The sequence below is a fragment of the Dryas octopetala genome, chromosome 6, assembly GCF_963921425.1.
Source record: "Dryas octopetala chromosome 6, drDryOcto1.1, whole genome shotgun sequence".
Taxonomy (NCBI): Eukaryota; Viridiplantae; Streptophyta; class Magnoliopsida; order Rosales; family Rosaceae; genus Dryas; species Dryas octopetala.
The window spans coordinates 7,160,348-7,179,344 of NC_141371.1; the positions used below are offsets into that span (position 1 = coordinate 7,160,348).

At 37.6% G+C, this 18,997-nt stretch overlaps 3 protein-coding genes across 4 annotated transcripts; 1 reads left to right on the forward strand and 2 right to left on the reverse strand.

Moving 5' to 3' along the window:
- Nucleotides 1-1,756, forward strand: LOC147281823 (uncharacterized). Its single transcript, XM_086247760.1, has one exon. It carries the CDS (start codon nucleotides 182-184, stop codon nucleotides 1,526-1,528), a length of 1,347 nt encoding a protein of 448 aa, XP_086103886.1. The 5' UTR covers nucleotides 1-181; the 3' UTR covers nucleotides 1,529-1,756.
- A 3,386-nt stretch (nucleotides 1,757-5,142) lies between these two features.
- On the reverse strand, nucleotides 5,143-5,520 carry LOC147281824 (SAUR-like auxin-responsive protein family). The gene has a single exon (XM_086249182.1). The coding sequence runs from the start codon at nucleotides 5,518-5,520 to the stop codon at nucleotides 5,143-5,145; it is 378 nt and encodes a 125-aa protein (XP_086105308.1).
- Nucleotides 5,521-13,254: 7,734 nt separating this feature from the next.
- Nucleotides 13,255-18,858, reverse strand: TRFL8 (TRF-like 8). Of its 2 annotated transcripts, XM_086248472.1 has the most exons (10): nucleotides 18,660-18,858; nucleotides 18,511-18,556; nucleotides 17,334-17,407; nucleotides 16,787-16,979; nucleotides 16,248-16,300; nucleotides 15,961-16,051; nucleotides 15,241-15,836; nucleotides 14,186-14,452; nucleotides 13,862-13,915; nucleotides 13,255-13,765 (listed from the first exon to the last, which is right to left on the reverse strand). In XM_086248472.1, exons 3-10 carry the CDS (start codon nucleotides 17,385-17,387, stop codon nucleotides 13,550-13,552), a joined length of 1,524 nt encoding a protein of 507 aa, XP_086104598.1. In that variant the 5' UTR covers nucleotides 17,388-17,407; nucleotides 18,511-18,556; nucleotides 18,660-18,858; the 3' UTR covers nucleotides 13,255-13,549. The 2 variants fall into 2 exon arrangements, with proteins under 2 accessions (XP_086104598.1, XP_086104599.1); XM_086248473.1 differs by lacking the exon at nucleotides 18,511-18,556.
- Between the last annotated feature and the right edge of the window lie 139 nt (nucleotides 18,859-18,997).

Below are 18,997 nucleotides of genomic sequence, written 5' to 3' on the forward strand. Positions count from 1 at the left end.
CCGAGCACCCGCCTTTTCGTAGCGCGTCATCTTCACTCAGCACAACACACAACACACAACGCGCGAATCAGTCCAACACGCGCCACTGGCCTCTTTCCTCACAAGTCACAAAGTCACCGACTCACCGGTCACAACTAACAAAAACAAAAAACAGAAAAAAAAGCAGTCTTTAGAAAACGCGATGAGCGATCAGCATCCGCGGCTGAACCACCTCCGAAGCACGGCGCAAGTCCTCCGGCAAGCCCGTGCGTCGTTCGCGACGAACCTCTTCACCTTCGTCTTCCTCTCGCTCCTCATCTTCTCGTTCCGTACAATCGTCGAGAATGGGACCCACGTCCTCACCTCCTTCATCGACCGCGACGCTTCCCTCAAGTCCCTCCTCTCCCGCCTCGACCTCGCCGGAAACGGCGACCGCCGCCGTCCCAGATCGCCGGACGACTCCCCGTCCCCCCTCACCCTCCGCCGCCGCCACCGCCCCTTCCTCCACCTCACCCGCGTCGGAACCCTGGACGACGACTTCTTCTCCGGCGACGACGACGACGCCCGCAGTCTCTTCGGCCCCAACCGCAAGCAACCCCCCGTCCTCATCTTCTCTCACTTCACCTCCAATTTAGGGTTTAATGGCAGTAGGGTTTCGGAATTCGTTCGCTCTGGCCTCACCTTCAAAGCGAACAATAACATTGCTGAGGATAAAGATAGAGACGGCGATAGGAACAATGAAGAAGCAGAAGAAGATAGAAGCGACGAAGAAGGCGATCGGATTGTCGATTTGCAATTCTTCATCAAGGGATTGGAGCTGGGTCGCCAGGATGTCGCGACGTTGTTCTTTCTCGTGAGTTTCTTGTCTGCAGCGTACGGTTGGGTAATTCTAGGGTTTCTTGTTACGTATTCATGGGTTCTTGGCATTGTGTTCACCACAGTTGTTAATGATCTGACTGGGAGGTTTACTTCGTTTGTGGGTCTGGTTTGGGATGGGTCTAGATTGGGCCTCAAGAGGCTCGCCGGGTTCATTCTCATGAGGTGGGCGGTGAGAGACGCTCTCACTCAGCTTCTGGGCTTGTGGTATTTCGGAGAAATCGATGACCAGTATTCGTTTTTTAAGATTTTCATCAGGTTGAAGTTGATGCCTTTTTCGGTTATGCCTCCGTGGATTCGAGGTTATGAGAAGGAGATTTCTGGGTTTCTGTTGGTGTGGTTCTTGTTGGATACATTTGTGGCGTTCATATTTGCCGTCGACGCTTGGGTTGCCATAGTCGATTCGAGGAAGAGTGGGAGAGAGATCGTCAAGGAAGGCTGTAACTTGATATCATCAATGTTGAACCAAGCTATCCAGATTAAGTGTTTGGAAGCTATATTTTGTGGGTCATCTGTAAGATGGGTTTTAGCTCGAATTTGTGGAAGATCGTTTGCCAAGATTTTTCAGTCGACCATGGAAGTTTACTTTATGGTGGCTTGGTTGATATTTTACTTTGCAGCAAGGGCAAGGTGTAGGGATGCACAGGGGGAGAGAATTGGAGTGATTGATTGAGGGCCTCACTTGTAAATGGATGGTTGGCAGTTTCTCTTGCAGGCTTCAATTGTAACACTACATTACTGGTAATCAATCTTTCAGTGCTCTGTGTGTTCCTGTTTTGGATTCCCTGTATTCAGCACTGCCATTGTTTGGTCTAGTCACTAGGCAATGTTGTTGTATGTACTTTAACACGAAGCAATATACTACTTGTGTATATCTTGCACAAGAATCTTCATGTGTAAATGTTGCTGCAATCAATGTTTTACTTCCCTGCAGTGCATGTTCTTTTGATGATGATAATGGAAGAAATTCAGAATGGTCATTGTACGAATATCTTAGATTGTTATAGTATTTAACCATCATTTTTTTTTTTCTGTCATTTGTGTTCTCTAGGAATTTGTTTCATTTTTTGGATGCCATTGTTTCATTTTTGTTAGGCATGTTGTACAGGATTTTTCAATGCACCTTAATTTACCTTATGAGATGAGAAATGCAGATAATCTTCGGCCGCATACATAATAGTGTGCATTATTTTGAGTTAATCTTAGGCAGATATATGAATCTGGGCTTCTTATGCTATAACATTCATATTAAATGTGTATTAAGTTATCGAGGACTTTTGCCAGGGGTCAGCTCTATATTCTGTCCTTTTGATGTGGTTTTTACTGATTAGTATTATGTGCAGTGTGGCAACTTGTCAATTTGTTGATGAGGAGATTGCATAAGATGGATAGATTTTCTCTTGGAAGAGCCAATTGTTGATTTAGGATTTGAATGATGCAAATTTAGATAACAGGCATGGATTCATTTCTGGGATGCTTGAAGGAGGGAGAATTTATGTTAAAATAAATTTGAGTGGCCACATTCGGAGACCACCATGTAGATGTGGATTTTAGAGTTTCTGCGATTTCCTTGTGACTTTCTCTTAGGGCTGGTGGATGTTGTGGAAAATGATATACAGAAAGTTTTGAATGTAGAATCATCAATAATATTGACAATCTACACTCACTATGACACAAGAAAGGCTGTATGAGGGGTACCGAGGTTTCTAATCTCCTGTTTTATATAAAAAAGGTTTTGGTGCTGATGAGGGCAATCTACATGGCCTTTTGATGTATTTGCAATTTTCAATTAAGGGTTACGAGTACTGAAGCTTCCTTAGAAGAAGCCAGATTGGAAATCTGTTTGTTGTAGACTGATGGAGGGAAGTTCCAATGAACAAGCATTTGATACTTTGCTGAGTTTAGTAGATTTAACCAGTTGGATACTTATAGGTTCTGTTTTTGGACTATTAAGTTGGTTTCTCCTCAAATAAGCTTATAATTCTTAGGGATTGCTCATCAATAGCATGATCATCTTGAAGGTCAATGTTCAAACTCCTAATAGTGTAGCAGTGCTCTAAAGATTTTTCGCTGAAGGCCTAACTCTAACACTCTTCAATGACATTGGAGTTGATCCATTGATACAGGATCAAGAAATATTTGTGGGTTATCAGATGGAAGTATCAATAATATCCAGATCTCCTTAACTATATGGCAGTCCCTTGGAGCAAGGAAGCTAGAATTTAGTAGCTAGGTTTCAGTCCAGTCCTATCTTTTGTTGGTCCATGGCACATCCTGTCTAGTCAAACAAACATAGAATCTGAGCCATTGTGGACCTGGTGGCTTTGGAATAGACTTCCAGCATCCTGTTGAATTGAGAAAATTTATGTTTGGATGGTATGCTAAAAATGGCCTTTGACAAGTGATAAATTTTTCAATAATTTTAAATCATCTGAGCAGGTATGTGATTTGTTGTGGTTTAGAGTATCTTTAATTTTCTGTAAATTTATTTAAGCTTAAGTAGCCTTCAAAGGCATCGCAGTCTTTTCTGCTTATTGAGCAGCTGGGACTTTGCTACTATTCTTACTAATATAGGGCCATTGCTGACATAAATATCACATGCGAATACTTCGATTAATTAACTCCCATCATTGCACAATAGCAATTAAGTGCTAATTTCGTGTTATAGGAAGACTCAGAGAGGCTAGCATTTTAGCTATTTGAGTTTGTGAGATATTTTCACTTGACATGTAAGGCCGACAGGGAATTTGGTTTTTGTGAGGATATATTGTTCTCTTATTTATGTGAGAGCTGGGTATTCTTTTCCTTTTCTTTTCAAATATAATCCCAGATTAAAGTTAGTGTTTTAGCTGTGTTTGTTATACACGCACATCAACAGAAAATATTGTAAGAAGGATGCAAAGAAGTTGTGCTCTGGGCTTCTTGAGGCCACTGTTATATTTCTTAAATGCTATGTAAAGCTCAGTAATCCAGTATTTACTGGTTTCGTTGTAGTTTAGTAGTTCTGTGGTTGATGCTTCGACCAAAAAAAAAAAAAAAGTTCTGTGGTTGATGCTAGTCAATAAATTATAATTGCTGCAATCTCCTTGTTTAGGAAAACCAACTGATTCCTAGCTGCACTACTGATTCAATATATTAAGATTTTCATGTATAACCTACATCTACATATTTGTTAGTACGTACGTATTGTTTTTCAAGGATTTTTATTCAGAGTTTTGGCTTGAAATGAGGTTTAGAATTGACGAAATGTAAATAATTACCACACTGTTAGATCAGTTAATATTTAAAATTTGGAATTTACTTTGATGGATGCAATATTACTATTTTAGAATGTTTGGGACTAACTGACTAAGCCATTTTGGGATTTATTTCGATCCACGTAGTATTATTATTTTGGGAAAAGTCAAAAAGTTGACTCCTTTGGCCCCTTGGGACGAATATCATCTAATCAGTGTCTAAGAGAACGGACTACAGAGGGTGTTGAGTTTCTGTCCAGTCCAATTAAAGTTATTTGGAACTAGAAATTTCTCAAATCAGTGAATTAACATTTAATGAACAAAAGGAGATCTGAAACACTGAATACAAGAATACAGGTTGGGAAGCCGATGACATATAAAATCTCATAATGATGCTATAATGAGATGCATGCAAGATTATATATATAAACACTAAAAAATCTCATACCCTTAAGCTTGTAAGAGTTTGCTACTATATATAGCTTCTGGCATTGGAATTGAAAGCTTCCAAAATATCTGTCATATAACCTGAGTCTCCCACATATGGCTGCAATTCAAATTACTAGATCATGAATAAGTATGTTCTTACTCCCATGTTGTAATTCCAAACTTGTATTGCCAGTGATTTATCTGGTTTCTGCTGAAATACATGCAGCCAGCAGCCAGCCATTTTGTCATTGGCCAGATGTAAATTGACTCTCACTCCCATCTATTTAGTCCTGAGTAGTGCTCTTGCATGAGGAACTGAAAAAGTAAAAATTATGGCCTAATTAAATCTGTCACAGTGGTCTCAGTTAGTGGGTTCTGGTCTGCTGAATTTTTATGTATAACACAGAAGAGCAGAATAGAATTTACCATTCTTGAACTGAATTGCATTGGTCACCTAGAAGAAATATATATATGTTCTACAACTCTACATAGTGTACAACAAAATAATTAAGGCTACATATTTGCTGATTTTCATTATCACTGGAGCACAGGCCACCTAATGAAATCAATTAATTAATTACCCCCTCATTGTTCTCTGTTAGTACTTAGTACTGATGAACTCTCAAAGACACAGACAAATCCTTCGATCATTTGGAGAGCTAGCACAGCGAACAACGTCGAGGAAGAGATTTTCGTCGCAGGGTATGTAGAGTTTTGAGTGAGCATTGAAGTCATATTCTTCTCGAGCTTGATCCAGCAATGCCTTGAAGAGTGGATGATTGAGTAAGGTGATCTTGATTACAAACCTCTTGTGGTTGTCACCTACATAGACTACTAAGTGACCCTTTGGTACATCTTTTGGAATTGAGTTTTCTTCATGCATGGAAGGCCACAAGGCCCATTGACAGCACTGCTCGTAGCATGTAGAAGGTATGCTCCCTCTGCTCCCCATCTTCCTCCACTTGTTAGCACACACCTTTACAAACTTCCCATTCATCATGTTTATGTATGCACATGCACGAGAGAGAGAGAGAGAGAGAGAGAGAGAGAGAGAGAGAGAGAGAGATGGGGGTGGTGGTGGTGGTACAAAGGTGAAAGCATATATATATTTATATATAAGTGTGGAAGAGCAGGCTGTACTTTGGTGCATTAAATGGTTGATGTGATAGGTTAGCTAAGAGGTGTGTGCAAAGACCAGTTGATGACTCTAAACACGTACTTTCACGGATCTACACACAGCACATGCCGATATTTTTTCCAATTTAGCCACTTATATCGCCAAATGGATATGGGATTTTACTAAAAGGTCTCGGTACTAATGTGTGATTCTCTTTTTTATATACCAATAAATGACTCTGTATTGAGCCAATGTGAAATTGCATACATGGTTCCAATCTCCTCACCTTCCCTACAAAATTGGGAGGATATGATATTACTTTTATAAGAGTGATACATGTAACATGATAGTTGCTGTACCCTTCACTCCTTTTTAGTAATGCATCTTGATACGAAATTGTACGAACATGCGTCTGACTATTTGAATCCATATAAACATGTCAGGCTCTCTCTCTCTCTCTCTCTCTCAAAAGAAAAGGATGGTGCTTAATGAGTGATTTTTCGAAGTTCTCAAAGTTAAGACCCCACAAGTTGGGAGAGGAAAAGATAAGATATGAAACAAGGATGGGATAAGCTTTCTTGGACACAGTGTCATGAGATCCCACTTAGTTGTACTGCAATTACTTTTGCTCAATTTAATATATCAATCTGCACACAATACTTCATCTACACCATTGATATTGCACTTGTGTACATCAGAGTTGTGCAAGGAACATTCTTCTGTTTGCAATACATGGTTAAAGATATTATAATTTTATATCTATTACTGTGCTTAGTGTGTACTGGATTTGAGTTGAGGATGATAGTCATCCATTTACAAAATTAATTAATTATCTGATATTGTCAACATGCTCTGCTGGAGATCACATTTGGTGTAAAATATGTAACTGAGTGAGCTAAGGCCAATAGGCCATTCCTTTTCTCTCCTTATAACCCCACTAGTCACTACTCACTAGTTGTCATTGAAGACTTGATCAGTACCACTTCGTTGCTTTTTATATTTGGCTTGACCAAATCATTGAAATACCTTCAAATATAATTCACCACTCACGTTAATTAAGTTTATCTATAATCTGTACTTGTAGCATGTCCTATCCGTACAACAATAGTGTTGTTGTTTTGTAGTCTTAAAACGTTTCCCTGCAGCAGATTGGGTATAAGTTTTGTGTATCTGTGCACTCTGACCTTCTAAGCAGGAGATGAGCTGTGCATTGCAAAAGGGATGGAGGGAAGAATCCTGGGTTTGCAGAGCACAAATGGAAGTCACATAATTACTCTTACATACAGAAAGAAAGTCCAATTCTCGGTAGCTGCAACATTCTCCTTCATATCCTCACTCACCAACCAAATGAAGTTTTTAAGGTTTCTCTAAGAAATCACTCATGATAATCAATATTTATACATATAAGCATTATGATCCAGAGTGCTAGGACCTCAAATTTGTGTTCCAAATTTGAATCCCAAATTTGGGATCCCTAGTATTATTACCATGTTACATAGACCCTGGGAATGGGCCAAAATGTATGTCAAGGTAACACTATGCAGACAAACATATAAGTGCAGCCACACCTTACATATTGCAAATCAACAAAACAAAAAAAATGAGAAATGAGGATTGGCCAATTTGAATCCAGACCCCGTGCAACCATAGCTTTGTTACCTATCATGTTAGATAACTATTAGTAACACTCTTTTATGTGATTTTAAATTATGTGGAGTACATACATACAAGCAGCTTAGATGACCACTTCAGAAAAAGCCATTTAAAAATTGACCTAGCTTGTTTGAATTCTACAACTTAGCTAGTTAGCTTGGGGTGTAAATGCAAGAAATTAATAAGGATGCTGCAGATTGTGGAGGATGAGATGGTTCTGTTCTGTGTGGGTTCATATGTTTGAACTTTGAAGTTAATTTGCTGATCAGAGATGAGTGAGAGCTGCCAGCACACTGATTCATCCCCTGGAGACAAAGTTTGCTGTGCTAGGTTGGTTGAAAGGCAGTTTGACAATCATTTTGATTAAACTGCCAACAGTTTTGCAGACATGTGGAGGGACTAAAAGTGAGTGAGTGAATATCCTTGACTAGTCCTCCTCCTCTCAATCAATATTATTTGCAACGTCTTATTAACATCCTGCTATAAATTTTTGTTCTTTAACTTACAGCTGCCATTTGTGAAGACTTTGAAAACAACATGTAGAAGCTTTAGGTGCTGGGGCAAACTAGCTATAGTCTAACACAAATTGTATAGATTTTGTGGATGTTGGTTTTAAAGAAAGGCATCATCAAATTATTTTTGCGAAATGTGGCTACATTAGAATCATGTACATAAGTAATTTTATATGGATCGAGTAAGAGTCATGTGCATGTTGATATATAAATATATATATATAGGAATCCCTAATCCTAATGTTGAGATCTTTTGTTAAAATCTCATATCCAATAATTGATCGATGGAGTGAGCCATTCAATTGTGGTGTGTACGTATTGACATAACTTGGTAAAAAATTCCTTTTGCTTTAAGAAGCTAGTAAACTGCTCACAAGGGCAAGACCAAAAGACTTGTTAGGCAATGGATCAGTGTGAGTTCGATCACTATTAAATCTAATTAAACATTGATATATATTGTCTTCAACTTAACCATTCAAATGCAACACAAGGTTCAGATAAGCCAAATGGACTCATTTTAGACTAAACACAAAGTTGTGACAAGTCCAATAGACTTGTTCAGGGTTTTATCTTAAAATGACTTGGTATAATTTAAAAAGATATTTCACTTAATATTCTAATTCTGAACAGTCATTCATATCAACTCATATCATTTCTATAGTAAAAACATATATGGCATAAGCATGGAGTATATATCATCTAGAAAATGAAGCATTAAATTCAAGGAATCAACCTGTTTAGAGATAGAGGGTTGATGTGATTCAGAAAAGCAAGAGAGGGTTCTTGTAGGTTTGGTCATAGAGAATTAAGGTGATAGGGTGGGGGTGGTGAGGATCGAAGCTCAGCATAGGACGTGGGTGCACGTACATGAGAGAGAGAGAGAGAGAGAGAGAGAGAGAGAGAGAGAGAGAGAGAGAGAGAGAGAGAGAGAGAGAGAGAGAGAGAGGCAAAGCTAGCTAGTTGGTGACACCTCAAGGAAATGATAATGCCATTGAAGCCCACAGGCCATTGCGCAGATAATAGCAATGATTTAATGATGAGGGCTCGATCAGCACTCAGCCCCTTCTGCACGTGCATTCGTCAGCTCTTCTGAGCTGTCACCCCTGGCCTGCTCACTGCAGAAACATGCATGCAGCTCCCACCTCTTTTTTCCATCTTCACCTTCAAATTCAACAACCTCCCATATCCTCCAATTAATTCCTCCCATGCTTCCTCTTCGGAAGCAATATATCTTTTGTTTCCTTCCTTTTTTTTTTTCTTGTTTGTTTTCTTTTCATCTATTCATACTTACATTGCTTTAACTCACAACCCACCTTTGATCAACTTTTTAATAATTATTATTAGTCATTTTTCTCCTTAATTATGACTCGTGTGTCAAATTATTTTTCAAATTAAAAATTTGATGAATAAAGTATTAAACTCTTAAAAATAGGTCAATGTGGACCACTTTTTTAAGGTTTCATCCAAATTTTCCATCTAGAAAATGCCACTCTCCTTTCACTTGAGGGCATAATGGACAATTCACATTCACAGCCTTACATGGGTCTACTAAATTTTGTTCCTTTCCTACACTAGATTTTGAGAAAAGGGCCAAGTTTTGGTAAAGTGAAACCGCATCTGACCCATTTACTCAAACTTTAATTTGGAAGGAAATATGAATGAAACTCTAAGAAATTAAGTCGTATTGACCTATTTTTAAAAATTTGATGCCTTAATTTACCAAATTTTAGTTTGTGAGGGCAATTTGTCACATGAGTTATAGTTGAGGGGGGAGAATGGCTATTGAGCCTAATTAATATATATTACATTTCATAAAGCAAATTAAAGACATGCAATTACCTACGAATAAGATATTGCATATGTTTCTGTTAAATATATGAATTGGTTATTTGATGGCCACTACCCACGAACAAGATATTGCATATAGAGTTGACCAAGTTCAAATGATTGAGTTTATGCATCCATAATTCCATATCATTACAACAAGCTAGCCACAAATACTCCAAATTCATACAACTAGTGAAACGAGTAAACCATACCGATCATATTAGCCTCAAATACAGTAATATTAAGCATATATATTGTTTTGATAAGAAAGAATAATCATTAATATTGTCAAGGTTTAATTACTATCTCATGTTTATTATTATTTTCATATATATCTGCAGTGTTGCATTCTATGTGGTGTCCCACTCTCACCCTTGAATATGTGAATGACAGTAGCTTTCTTAGCTCTACCAGTACTTGTGGCTATATATGCATGCTATTGCTATATATACGGGAGGAACATGATGATCCTGACAGCATGCAAGTCAAACATGCATGATGCATGCACTGATGCACAAACCAGTAAGTAAATTTAATGGATGTGCCAATATATACATTTAGAACACTTATAATATATACATCCACATATATAAATGGCTTCCATTATTGAAACCGATAGTGATTTCTCCACAAAATGCTAATGACAGTAGCTAGCTAGCACTCATCTATACATTGATTGTTGAGTGGGAATTTGAGCCATACAAAACTCCTGCCAGCTGCTACTTAATATATAGTTCAATCATTCTTGTCTTCTTTGGTACATATACTCTTACCCATACATTCTTTTAATGGTGATAGTGGGAATATCAGCACTCTCTGTAATTGGCTTGGTTTTTTGTTATGGATTGTTTAATTGTTGTTCTAAATATATTTTTGTTCTCTTTAGTTTGGGAGAAATGTTTTTATCTGATCGCAACGCCACGTATGATATTGGGTTAGAAATTCAGCCAGATAACTAGGATAAAAATATTACTTCGTTATGGCCTAAAGGTCCAATTCTGAATTTTCTCTAGAATGGATCAGCAACACATTTGGGCTAGTTTTCAAGGTGTGTTGGCCATCAAAGTGCATGAATTGAAAGGGCCCAGTTCCAATAAATGGCCCAAATTACTTGCTCTCCTCGGAGAACCTTCAAAGTTCAAACCTCACTTGGACATCCTTTAACCACAAGAATCAGCTCACTCCTTCAGTCCTTTTCTTTGTTTATATTGTGGGCTAAAGGGCCTGGTTAGGTTTAAGGTGTTAATATCTTGGAAAGAGTAGAATGATATTTATGGTAGGTGGAATGGATTGGGACATTTGAGAGTTAGGCCTGATAGTGGGATTAGGATTGTATATAGCTGTTGGCACATGTTGATTTTGTATTTGTTTTCCAAACCATTACAAAAAGAAAAAGAAAAAGAAAAATAGTGGGTATTATTTCCCAGACCCAATCCATGGGCTACTGCAAAATCAGAAAATTACTTGTCGATCACCACTCACTTTCTGTTGAAATTTATAGTAAAATGCTGAATGCCAATGAATTCCAAATTTTATCCCACTTTCATAAAGTGGAGGATCGATCAGATCTAGAGCCCAAAGGAATTAACTTGTATTTTTCTCTTGTTAATTTTCTTTTACAACAACTTGGGATCATGACAGCAATGAAAATCAAACTTGAAATCACAGTCGGCTATAAAAGCATTGAAACTTGAAAGCAGATGCCCTAAATATGATTACAAGGAGCTTTGGCATATCCCCTACCTAATTCTACTTTTTTTGTTTATATTTATGATTTGACATCAAAAAGTGACTCAAACAGCAAAACCATTATGCTGGATTGACTTAATTTGTGAATACCATAATCCCACTTGAAAGGTGGGACTTCCCTATTACTATGGTGGCTAATATGGATGCTCTCAACCATCACTGGGGCTACTTAAAAATTATATATACATATAAAATATGGAAATCCACTCAATCTTGTCTCATTATTGATGGAGACCCCATAATTACTAATTTTTAACACCAACTTTTCACTCCAATTTTCATTCATCCTTTCCACTATATATTCAGCAAACTCCATGCTTAACCCATCACCCCCACACAAACCAACCTCACAACACATTCTCAATTTAATCTTCATCTATTTGCATTTTGGCTTTTGTTTCAATCTTGAAATTGCCACAAATCCTTTGCTTATATCTCAGTGCATGATCAAAATCCTCTCTCTACCTCTAGTAGTCCCTAATAAGTTATGAAATGAAGGTGGTAGCAGTATTTTTGGTTGTGATGATGATGGCCAGCTCTTGCTTGGCATCACCAAGGAGGGTTACGTTGGGAGGAATATATGGACAAGAGCAACACCACCACCACCATATTGAAGGCGGAAAAGCCGTGGAAAAGCGCAATGGTAAGTACCCAGGAAGCAGTATCGACAATCACAATATTGACAACCACCATAACATACCAAGACAGCATTACAATGACCCCGATGGCTCTTCTCAAGGAGATGATGATGATGGAACAGGCTAATGCATCATGAATAATATGATCTTTGGTATAAATACTTGGTTGGTCTTTGTTATTCTCCTATATATATATATATATATATATATAAGGTTTTTATTGTGCCTGTAATATTAAAATTATTATCTAGTACGTGTAGTGTGTGGTCATAGTAATAGTATATGGATTATGGAAGCATGAAGGTGTGCAAAGATGCCACAGAACTCAGTTTTAAATATACAGAAGTTTGAGATGTCTCATATCAAGTGGCAACAAAGAATTGCATGTTCTGATGTTTATGTCAGAAGAATGGATGTAAATTAATTTGGAGCTTATATGACTAAATGAGGAAGTGGAAACCCTTATATATAGAATTACTGAACATGAATCCCTTGTCTGTGTCCTTTTTTTCCCTTTTATTTTTTATTTTTTTATGTTTTTTATTTTTTTGCCGAGGGCTGAGGCTACTGCAAGTTGAGTTAACAAGTACTGCTGAATCTGGTGGTGACTTAATAATACTCATGGACACAATTTGTGTTGCTTGGATTCTATACAAAAATTATGACTGGTAATAATTTTTCACATTTTCAAATTGGGTCCACTCACAGATGGATCGATGATAGCTTAATTGTTATCCTTCATGGTTTGAGGTTTAATAACAAACTCAAAATTAGAAGATAATTCTTCAATTTGTAATAAAAGGTAAGACTAAAATCAAGTAAAAATAAGACAAGCAGAATATCAATACCTAACATCAAAGTAACTGACGACCAAAATTACCAACTTTGAAAAGCCATCTGGTCGCCCTAAACCATAGTGCCATTCCATGTAGGCCATCTGAGTAGAGCACATACAGCCTAAAACATCTTAAATCACAGTCCTCCCCAGATATGCTCCTTCCCCTCCCAGAGCAAAGTTCAACTCCTCAAAACTCTCCCAAACTGCAATGGCATATCCATGACCCAACTCATTACCACACATTCTAAAACATTACTCATGCACCTCTATCCAACTACCGGCAATTATTTTTTGACGAACTTCTAGTCGTTAAATAGCTTCTAATACAGAAGACACAGGTACTACATTTAAGAGTAAAAACAACTAATACCTGATCAAACCTACAAGATGCAGACATATATAAGTGGCTAGCATATGAACCATGCAGCCAAAGTTTTCAAATTACCAAAGTCAAATTCCTAGAAAAGACGAGAGTATGAGGCTGTACCGATGCCAAATACAAAATACTCTTAAGAGTAAACATTTTAGCTATTACAACCGAAAATTTAGCTCCACTGGTGCAGACAGCCTGAGTTCTGTAATCATTTTTCTGAGGATCCAATTACTTGATGCTGATTAGAAAAAGATTGTTACTAAGAACAGACTTTTTACAACTAAACTTAGGTACATTCTTGACTATTGATTTACTGCAACATTTAACTTTGAGAACAGTTCTTCCTTCGTACGTACTTTCTGATAAGGTCAGATGAAGAAGCACCTTTACTGTCAGTAGGAAGCATGGGAGGAGCAACTTGACCATTGAACTTTTTACCACGCACCCTTGGATATGGATGTATTTTGGCCAGCTCACGGACCCGGCGTAGCAGAGACTTTGGTAAGGGACGCATGGCATGCTGCTGCTTATCCTCGACCTGTGTTAGCCACACCACACCTAGAAAAGTTTAGTTTGCTCGACATTTTCAACAAATCCTAAAATACATGAAAGTATAAATAGATAGAAAGCTAGCCTCTCTTTTCAGTTTCTTTGCACAGCTAGTTCTTAAAAGATTTCTCCATTTGTCCTGCAGCATGCACAAGTAGTGAAGAGAATTAGAAATTAAAACACAAATGCAACTGTTTAATTGAAATCCAGCTCCTCTCCAGTAAAGCACAAAATGGAGAAAGCCAGATAAATCCGGTCCGTAGATTGCACATGAGGCCTTCACAGGGCCTGCCCCAAAATTTAGGGGACCTGCGCCTTGGACGGTTAGGATTGAAGAACTGGCCCTCTCCATTTTCTGTAGAAATGGAGAGGATCATATTCCATTTGTTGGTGGAGAACTGTGATGTACCCTGAGATCTATTGGCGTGCGATAAGCAGAAGTCGAAAATAGGAGTCTCTTTATATCTGTCCATCGTCCAACTCCATATTCAGAAATACCATCAACCAATTTCATCACCTCAGATAGAGTCCACATCCTTTGATGCTTCCTTCGATCATGCTTTTTAGATCTTTTGGTTGTCATGCGTTCATCTTCAGACTCAGACTCGGACTCAGAATCAGACTCAGACTCAGACTCAGACTCAGATGTAATAGGTTGCCCATCAGACTCGAGCGCCTGTGCAGAATAGTAAAGACAATAAAAAATTCTGAAATTGTGGCATTACCATGACAAGAAAATTAAATAAATCACAGTAACATTCACAATAAAAGTTGTTCGAAGAAAGAAAAAACAAGTTCACTCTGATTTCTATGTTTTTTGCTTTCCAGTCAATTTACATCACACAGCTGTGCCTTCAATGCAAAGCAAAAAACACATCTACCCAGAGGGTGCATCCAGTAAACAAGTTTTGGACCCCAACAAATGGGAGACGTGAAGCTACAAATGCTTTCAAACTTAATGGAAAGTGAAAACATATGTAGAGTCCTAGTTTTCTTTGGCTAGACATAATTCAGTAGTGGCAGTACCCCCTGAATCAATAAATTGTAAGGCTGCAGAAATGCAGCAACACGTCCTCTGCAAGAGATGGAAAATACAATAGGTGACTCAAAACTAAGGGCATCGCTATTTGACAAGCACAAGGAAATAATAGACTTATAGTCCAGTCCTCGCATTTTCTGTCTAGATAAAAAATACACAGCAATCATCTGCAGATGGCTGTGACCCATGAATAATCTCATATTCTTTAAGAGGGTGATCCAGAGACAACAGTACCTCAAGGACCACCTTTTCAGCATTTATCAAATTATTGATAACTTGGTAAGGCACATCAAAGCAAACATGAACAGAGAAACAACCACACAATTAGAGAGACAGAGGAAGACGAAGAAGATGGGAGGAGTTTTCTTCTTAAAATTTCAAGTTTAATGGAAAAAGAAAATGCGAAGGTTTGAAACTTTCCCTACCAAAATTGATGCATGCTTCTTTGGACGTCCTCTCCGATTCCTAAATTCAGCCAGTGTCTGATTTTCAGAAATTGAGTCCTCCTCAGGAACTGTTGACAATGTCCTAGGCCTCATATGATGAAGTTCATTCTGAGATCTGACCTTCAAACGTTGCTCCTTTCTAGCAGTAACAGCAGAAAAATTTTCCCTTTCCTTGAAATCTTTTGACTTCTTATCTGAAAATTCCTCAATGTATCTCCGAGTAGGCTTACGCTGTCTTTTCTCCTTAAGAAAAGCACCAATTCTGCTTGCTTCAATAGTGCCCTTCTCATTTTCACCAGAGAATGAAGTAGGGAAGGTGCTGCCTTCAACTGGTACTCGACGTTTCTTTTTCCGCCTGAAGTCGCCACGAAACTCATGAGTTACTGCCTTGTCAAGAGAATTATTCTTGCATTCAAATTCTTGAATGGTCACTGTTGAGGATTCTGATATGCCAACAGCACTGTTGCTACTGCCACTTAATCCTGGAGACTGACTTTCAGAACGTGAGTTTCCCAGATGTGATCGTTCACAAGGACCAAAATCCAGCTCAGAAGCTTTTCCTGCAAATTCAATATCTGCACTCAGGGAAAAAAAACAAAAGACATAAGAAAAACAAAAGAAAGGAGGATGTGTACCATAAATGTCACTAATTTAAGTTATCACAATGGATAACCAGACAAGATAGTCATAAAATTTCACCTAGGAGATAATCATCACATGGGCTTGCAAGACCATTTGTTGCATGAATATCCTCCACTTCATCAACTTCATCCAGCAATCCATCAAGATCCTACTAAATCGCTATCTCATTAAAAGCAATCACATATGCAAATAATTCAATAGTGTAAATAAATTGAGCATCCCCTAAACAGTTCCATACCAAGTGATGATGCGACTAAAATTAAAGAGGAGCTAACTTCTGCACAGAGAAGAATGTACAGGATAACTCTGACATGATATAAATTTCCACAAAGTTGGATACATACCCCAAGTTCTAATACATTGTGACCTCCCCGAGGATTAGCAGAATGCAACCCACCTTATGAAAACCAAATTAAAACAGCATTAGAATGATAATATTCCAAAAAATTTATTTAACAAAATGAAACCAACAACAATTTATAGCGTCCAAATAGGAATTCAATAACCATTACATGAATTTTGGATAAAATCATTTAGTGTCCATTCTATCATCACAGAAACAAGAGCTCATTACATGCATGTGCCAAATGTTCAAATCCCCTAACAGAATACTTTTCTTCTTTATTATTTTGGTTTATTCAGAAACAGGATCTTCCCGAGTGATGGGACAATTTCAGTCTAGGGATCATAGGTCAAGAAGCCCAACAATACATGTTAAAATTGTACGTAATGATATATATATATATAATACTCCCCAGGCACTTAGGAAATTTAAGTGTACTTAAAAAAAGGGAAAAAAATACTACAACAGAAGGGCTTGATATAAATACTTTTAACTAATAAGGGCATTAGCAAAGTAAACAGTAGCATTTTGCAGTATTACCACTATATGTATTAAATGCATAGTCATATCCACAGGAAAAATCTTCAATGTTCAAGCATTTTCCTGCATTCTCCTTGCCAAAACATAAGACACCATCTACTGTAACATATTCACTTTTAGGTTCTGCAAGTAAATGCTCAACGGTTTCAGTTTCATCTTCTAATGCAGGAGCAAAAGAATCATCCACTTTCACCTACAAAAGATAGAGCCAAAATATCATACAAGTCACAAAGTGAAGGGAAGAAGAGTTTTATTACTGGGACCAAGCACAAAGTGTTAAACAACAATATTTATAATTAATGTTAAAAATGTACCAAAATGAAAAGCAACTAGAATGCATAATAGTTCAAAAGATTCAGAAAAGATGTGCAAAGAATATTTTGTGAAAGCCTGCTCAGAAAGAGCATAATAAAGAATAAATAAACCATCCTATGTCTTTTTCTTTTGGATAAATATATGAAGTACTAGAGTCATGCACGGTGCAAGACTTGTGATTGCGTAGAAGCATTATTAAAACCAGTTCCTGCAAAAAATAAAATAACCTCACCCTTTGGGATTTCATGTTGACAAACTTCTTCCGTGAGTGTGCTTCATGATCCATTGCATGTTATGCTTTTAAGCCTACAGTTCCAAGTATTCATCAGTTCGTTTGTACAAAAAATACCCAAACAAGCAAACTATGCAGATTCCATTAATCAACAGAGTACATCAGTATGACAACATAAATTTTCACAGGAGAATCTATAAGTCAGCTATTCTGAACTACAAGAAATCACTTTTCAATTAATAAGTTCAGTTTCCTTGACAATCTAATTACTGTCCATATAGATTGTTCATGTCTATAAAACTTTTATCAGCCAGTGATTGCTGTAACCTGCAATGCATTTCATTACGCAAAGAATACAAATGGTTTGTACTCACTTCAATTCTTCACTTGCATGGTCAATAATGGGCGATTAATGAGTTTTAGGTGAAGAATAGAAACATGGCAAAGGGCCAATTGTAGAATTTCGTAATGATCACTGCATTGCCACCAGTGGCTAAGCCTTGTGAGTCCAACATTGTAGGGAATGGGACACCCAGCATGCCCTAGATGAACTTGCTTACATATGTTCAAAAAAATAAACACACACACACACACACAAGGATAGGCGTATGAGGGGCAATGCAAAATTAAAATCTACACGATGCAGATTAATACCAGTCATCAGGATTTTGCCTGGAGAAAGAATTATTTATACAACGGAACTGTACTACAGCTAAACCGAAAAACAAAAAATAATCCATGAAGCCAAACAAACAAGAGACATGATTTGAAATTAAACGTCTTTTATCTGAAGAAAAATGAGAAAGTAAAAAAAAAAAAAAAAAAAAAAGGAAGATTTCAAAAGCTTTGATTGGCTACTCAGAAGTGAAGAAAAAATAATAATAATTATTATTTTTTTATTTATATTAAAGCTGAGGCAAGCACTCGTAAAAAATAATAAAATAATGGAAAAGCAAAAACAACAAACTCAAGACAGTCAGACTAAGCGGTATGCATACAGCTATTCAGTTTAGTTAAGTTAAAGCTCATCCGTTTTCTTTGAAAAAATAAAACAGAAAATATTAAAAATATATAATGAAATCAAAATTTACTCTTTACTGCTCTGTTTTCTCAGCAACCAAACAGGTAGAATAGGAAAGAGCAGATTAGAGAAAAGCTAAAACAAAACAATCAGTACCTCGTTAGTGAGTACGGAAACTCTAGTGAGCTGAAAACATGCCGATCTGCAATCTCGGAGAAGCTCAAAAATGAAAAACAAAGCAAAATGGAGATCTAACAAAAGCTACCGAGCAGAGAGAGAGGGAGAGAGAGAGCTCGAGATCTGACCTTAGAGTGAGAGAGATAGAGAGAGACGTCAGAGATATTCGTGCGAATGTTCGAAACCGAAAGGCCTCAAAACCGCCAAAAAGCGACACGAATTGGGGACTAAGGGAAAATGGAGAAGAGGTGAATGGGGCGTTTGGGAAATTTTTCACTGCTACTGCTACTGCTACGGAATCCAAATGGTTTTTTTTATTTTTGTATACAAAGCTGAGCTGCCACTCCTTGTTTCTTACCATAAATTTATGTGCGTTTCAAGTCCGCGCTGTGACTCTCAGACCCACGACACGTGGACGACATTAAGAAGGGGGGTTGTTGCGCGTTGTGCTCATCCACGTTAACAC

Bases quoted from the DNA above. Each gene is read 5' to 3' on its own strand.
- LOC147281824 (XM_086249182.1), bottom strand. From the start codon at position 5,520: ATGATGAATGGGAAGTTTGTAAAGGTGTGTGCTAACAAGTGGAGGAAG.
- LOC147281823 (XM_086247760.1), top strand. From the start codon at position 182: ATGAGCGATCAGCATCCGCGGCTGAACCACCTCCGAAGCACGGCGCAA.
- TRFL8 (XM_086248473.1), bottom strand. From the start codon at position 17,387: ATGGATCATGAAGCACACTCACGGAAGAAGTTTGTCAACATGAAATCC. The intron at 16,052-16,247 runs GTATGTATCCAA...GCGATTTAGTAG, and splicing joins ACAATGTATTAGAACTTGGG to GATCTTGATGGATTGCTGGA. The intron at 15,837-15,960 runs GTGAAATTTTAT...CCCTGAGTGCAG, and splicing joins ATGTGATGATTATCTCCTAG to ATATTGAATTTGCAGGAAAA.